Here is a 6,082-nt window from a genome sequence, read left to right as displayed (position 1 = left end):
TCTTTTTTTTTTTTTTTTTTTTTTTTAAAGAAGCCTTTTTTTTCCATCAGCTTTGCTGCAGATGTACAGATTTAAAGAAACACAGCAGTTCTGATCTGAAGAGCGTTATCTGACTGAAATTTTATCTTTTGGTTTAATTCCTTTTTTTTTTCACTGCAGGGGGTGGGGGGAAATGATTTAAGATAGATGTTTTAACAAAACCACCACTATCATAACGATGAAGTACCATTAAGAGTTCCTATGAAGTAAATCCCACATATAAACTCGATTTGATCAGAATGTCTAACTTGTTGTTGAGCCCCACTAATTTGCGGTTCAGTATTCCCATATTCAACTTGCCTGTCTGTGGATTTTTATTTATTTTTTTTTAATTGTAGATCAAATATCAGGTCATAAAATATTCAAAAGAAAATGCATCTTGGGAAGCTAAAATACCTTTGCACAAAGCTACTTGACATACTATTGGTCGGCCTTTGCAAAGCAGCTAATCAAGGATCGCCACTCATTTTCCATGGCACTGATTGGCTGTAGGCAGAGAGGAAGACAAGACGACTGTGGATGTCAGCTTCTGTGGTTTTCACTATAAATGCATGTTGAGATGCATTTAGTGTTTAAACTGTTAAGTGTTTTTAGAGGGCATCTCTAGTATTTGTGGTTTTTAGAGCCATTTGCAGGCCAACTGTGGTAGATGGTAAATATGGCAAGATTATTATTTTAGACTTTATTTAGGTTGACTTCATTTAAAAAATAAAAATAGGTCTTCCAACAGGAAACTGATCCAAATCATATGACCAAATATACACAGAACTAGTTCTCTGTTCAGACAAACCAATGTTCTCCCCAGCTAAGTCCCGTGCTAAAGAAGTGAGAATCTCTGGGCAATCAGGAGAGAACGTGCAAAGAGAAAATAGCCGAATATCCTCCTCTCCGCACACACCAGCCTTGTAAAATGTTATGGGAAAAGACTAAGTGCTATCTTATTGGCAACAGGGGGTTGAACAAAGTGTTAACAGTCGGGGCTCCAATCACTGTTGAAAGCAATTATTCCCTAATGTAATTTTGCCCGTTAAATAAATGTTCTCGACGTGTTGCAACGCGAGGCTGTGCTTCTACAACATAGGAGGAATTTATTTAAAGCTTATTACACATTACCAACCTGGGGTGCCAATCTGTACTGGTTGTGAAGGTAATCATGATCGCAGTGGAAAATTTTAAAAAGCGATCCATCATAGCTTTTTTTTTTATTATTATCATCAAAGCAGCAGCAGTGATGGTGTAGGAAATGCTACTATAATCTCCATATGAGTTCATTTGCAGCCGATACTCTCTTGACTGCAATGCTGTGGATTCTGTTGTGTGAATAAGACATCACTTCAGCGTTGTTGTCAGTCTGCTGAGGCCAGCTAAATAAGGCCGAGTGAATGGGGGGGAACAATGTAAGGCGCAGACTGATGAAAACATCTTGTGCTTTAAATCGTGAAGTAAAGACTAAGAGGATGAGGTCATGAAACAGGAAGATGGAGATTAAGAAGGATGGGAGGCGGTTATATAATGAAATGCTGAAATTTCAAGATGGGACGGAAATTATGCCCCTCGCGTATTTTAAATCAGACGATTTAAAGGTGCAGCACAGGTCATAAAATAAAACCTGCCTGAGCTAAAAGCAATTTAAAAAAGAAAAAAAAAAACACTCTTAGTTATGGAGACGGCTTAATAATCTTTCATTTAGCAGTCCTTGTTTGGAGCGACAACTGGAGCAATACCTTTGTTTGTCCTCTGGCTTAAATGCACCCTCATTTGAATTTAATGTGATTCATCTGCAAAGGAGCAGAGAGGGGAAGCGCCGCAGGATGGAAATCCAGTTGATGAATGGCGCGGCTTCGACTCGATGTCGAATCTCTCCCCGCAACATCCTCCCTCCGCCAGGACCGTTTACACTCACACAGCCGAAATGGATGCTGCCGGGTCGTCTCCGTCCCACTCGAGCTGTGGCGTGGCCTTTTAATTGAGTTCATTCAGTCAACATTAAATAGTGTGTGACGGTGTATGCTTTTTTTTGCATGCTAATCATGATAAATTCACTCCAATTAAAAGGGAACCTGGAGAGGCATGTAGTCTCCAGGTCATGCTTTATATGACTTTAAGATAAGAATAACAAAGGATCTGGATTCCACTCATTTTGAAATGCACCTTTATCTCATAGGAGAAAGCAACTTATGATTCACCACACCTGCTTTGAATTATGGTGGCATCTAGTGGCCTTATGCAAGACAAATGGTACAAGACCCTTCCACTAACCAGTCATTTTTGATTCTTGGTTATAGAATTTGTGAAATGATTTATAAAGGCTTGGCTCTGACAGCTAGTTAAACATGCATTTTTTTTTTTTAATTGACCAATCAGGAACAAGAGCTCACGTTGGTTCCTTCACAAAATATCAAGTGTTTTATTGGGAAAAGAAACTTCTTGATGTCCGTTTTGGTCTATGCATCAAAAAACGCCTATAATAATCTAAGCTAATGTCTCACTTACTCCACTTACTCCTTTATTTAAGCAGATTAACACAACTTTATATCTGTGCTGAATGTATTATAGGCTTATTTAAAACATTCCACAGAAGCACAACCTGCATATCAAGCATGTAATTTTGTCCCGGTACAAATTCCAGGTTGGGTTATAAATCTAAACTTTAACACTCCTACAGAGCAAGAAATGCTAGTGGATGACGGCAATTTAGATCGATCTATTAACCCAACAATCATGATTTTGGGTTGTAGGAGGAAGTCTGAGTACGCCCAAGACCAAGTTTGAACCTGGGACTTTTTTCTGTAAGCCAACATTGGAAACAACTGTTGGACAAGTAGACGTCGGTTTTACAATACAAAGAAAACAAATATCTAAGCAGAATGAGCACAAGGAGGCCTATAGTTAACATTGCAGATATTTTCCATGCGCTTCATCCAGTTAAACAGCATCTTTTAGGAAGAGACACTAGAACTGTGAAGGCTGCAGTAAGGGGGAGGAAAAGCTGATGCTCCTGGTGCTGGTTCCCTTTCTTATTCTTATTCTGTATGTGCAGCTAATTGTATATGCTCTATGCAGTAACTCAGCTAAGGGGAACAAATGACCCAGGAGTTGATGTAGACTCATAATATTCAGCGCTGTAATGGCAGGCCCTGGCATTATTAACCGTAACGCCATGGAAAATGTGATCAGTCTCTCTGCTCACTCAACCTCTTGTTCCTACTAGCAAGTTATGAATCTACAGTAAGTCGCAGTTACTGACACAGATCTTAAGGGCGGGGAAATACTAGGAGGGCGCCGCTGCATTGAGGCTAATCAAACCGACTTGTTTCAATTATTTGGTAAAATTAAAAAGATTGTAAACTGTTGTTTAACTGTGTCCTGGTCTAGCATTATAGCCATGTTACGAAACAGTTCAAAGGTGAAAAAAAAAAAAAAACTATTTCTGACAATATCATTATACAGTCCGAGTACTCAGTGTACTAAAATCTTTATGTATAATGCTATTAAAAAAAACAAAAAAAGAAAGAAATAAAGATGGCTCTGTCTAATTAAAATTCCCAAACGTGAGTCTGACAAACCGGCCAGCTGGTAATGTCAACATTGAGATTATACTTAAGACCTATTTCACTTTTATAACCTCCTTTAAAATTATGTTCAAATTCTAAATGTGGTTTATGGAAAGCTCAAAAGTCAGTCGAATTTTTGTGGAGGTTAACGACAGGTGTGTGTCCCAACCGATTTATCAATTGCTAAAGACAGAAAGTAGTGATGGTGAAGTTTCTGTCTAAAGTTTGAATCCATACAGTCGAGATTAAAGTTGATAAGTCAGGTGAAGTGTTTCCTCAGAGGAGAAGTTTTGAGGTATTAAAATCCATCCTGACTCAGTAACCACTTTACATGCACACAGAATCGTAGCCACATTAGCTCAGCAACAAGCTGAGCAGCAGCAGATGCTCCTGAAAAGTTATAAGCATTAAATCAATTGGACGGCAATGCATTGTGATGCTGACCCATTATACACTCAACATTTATAATTAGCAACGCTGTTTGTGTGGCGTCATTCTGGCTACAGGCTCTTGAAAGCCGACCTACGCAGCAATAGCTAGCAATGACGTGAGAGAAGAAATGGAGAATAACACTGGGTTACAAAAAACTCATTTTTTAGAAGTTGTTTATGTTTTTCTCAACTGAATCAGGATTATTTTTTCACCAAAAATAATCCAAAAATGACATCCATTTTTCTCAGTCAGGTCAGGTTTTTATTCTAATTTGATTTAGAGAAATCTGATCCTCTGACTAAATTCATTACATTTTTGTGACATTATCACTTCATTTCTGTTAATATTTCTCATCCAAAAAAGGTTTTAGGAGGAAAAACTTGTTTGCACTACTTTTAGTTTTCTGCTTGTCTTTCCATAAATTTACTGGAGAATCCAAAAATAAAAAAAAAAAGATTGTGCTTTGCCTGGAGTCACCTTACACTGACCACAGTTGGTTCTTTCATCTCCTGTCTGTTTTTCCTCAGTCTCTTCACTGACCTCTTTCACTCTTTTCACTATGGTGGCAAATAACTCTGGTGATTAAAAACTAAAATTCTGTCAGAAGTCAAAAGAGCGCAACAAAATCTCTGCTTCAGTCCTAAGTAAGACCGTTCCCCTAAAGTGCAAATCCATGTATCAGCACGTTCCTCCGTACGCCGAGTCACCAGAAGGCTTTACATCAGCAGTTATGCAAGTCTCACTTTGATCCACATAATCAGTCTATTTTACCAGAGGGATTAACTGCACCACCCTAAAGAGGTGGGGGAAAAAGGAAAGTGGAAATACTGACAGTCAGACTGCAGCAGCAGTAAAATGACACGGATAAAAAGCGAGCTACAGGTGGAGGAGAGCTGTCCTTGGTTTGATGTAATCTGGGAGACGCCACAGGATTTCTACCAAAACGCATCGAAAAGAAGACTTGTATATTATAATGCTGTTAAGCAAGCTTGGACTCTTAGTTTTGTAACTTTGTCATTCAGATTTAAGCCTTTAAATCCACGTTTTATAATTGTTTTATAATCCATAGAGTTCGTCCTACTTTGCTGTTTGATCTGTGGTTTTTTTGTTGTTGTTTTTTTTTGTTGTTGTTGTCAAGAAACCAATTCATTATGTTTACAACAAGTTTCAAGCTTCGAGACGGAGCCATCGCAGGTGTAATGTCACTCTGCTTTCTGTTTTTTCTACCGGAAGCACTTTCATATGTAGGATCACTCACTAATGTGCTTTGAAAATCAACATAAAGCGAAATATGGGTGCATACTTTAAATATTCATAGAGTTTCGTGCTTAAATTTGTTGCTACGCACTTTAAGAAAACCCCACAAACACATTAATCACAAATTTGCCCCTCATCCTAAAAAAAAACCCTCTACTTTTCCCTCTCTGTTTCTGTTCAGAAGCTTTGAAGATCAAGGCTTCCTGATTGCCTACAATGCCAAAACCTGACAAACTTTCTCCAGCTTTGTACTAACTCTACCACCTGATGTTTTTTTTTATTATTATTTTATTTTTTTCTCCTGTGATCTTTTTCAGAGGAAAAGCCAAAGGCAGAGGGGGAGGAAGAGGAGCCCCTGACAGGGAAGGATGAAGAGGAGCGACGCATAGCAGAAATGGGCCGTCCCATGCTGGGAGACCACGTCAAACTGGAGGTCATCATCGAGGAGTCGTACGAGTTTAAGGTGAGAAAGCTGGCGCTCCCCTTTTTTTTTTCTTTTTTTTTTTGTAGTTGCGGCTTTAATTTGAGCCTTGCTGTTTGATTGAACGCATTTATGTCGGGGAGGCTGCTGTTCAGTCATCCTTTTAGACACTTGCTTTTCTAAAACTGTATTTTAGTGCCATTTTTTTTTTCTCAGAATTTCCCCCTCAGGCCTACAGAGAACTCTTCAAAACACAAAAACTCCTGCTGGATCGAAGTGCTCCTCCGGTTCCAGTCGGTTTATTTTAATTTTGGCTACAGTCGACATAACGGCATCAAGACTAAAGAGAACAACTTGACTTTGCACTTCACCTCAGCGT

General features: G+C 38.8%; 1 protein-coding gene across 3 annotated transcripts in view; it reads left to right on the top strand.

The window, feature by feature from the left end:
• The window catches only part of slc8a1b (solute carrier family 8 member 1b), a 162,081-nt gene that overhangs the window by 124,729 nt on the left and 31,270 nt on the right, over nt 1-6,082 (top strand). For all 3 annotated transcript variants that reach the window (XM_007551113.2, XM_016670974.1, XM_016670975.1), the window contains one exon: nt 5,600-5,745. In XM_007551113.2, the coding sequence (XP_007551175.1) occupies nt 5,600-5,745 (146 nt within the window). The remainder of the gene's footprint in view (nt 1-5,599; nt 5,746-6,082) is intronic.

Source organism: Poecilia formosa, unplaced genomic scaffold (assembly GCF_000485575.1).
Source record: "Poecilia formosa unplaced genomic scaffold, Poecilia_formosa-5.1.2 Scaffold40, whole genome shotgun sequence".
NCBI lineage: Eukaryota > Metazoa > Chordata > Actinopteri > Cyprinodontiformes > Poeciliidae > Poecilia > Poecilia formosa.
This window is presented reverse-complemented; position numbering and strand designations above follow the sequence as displayed.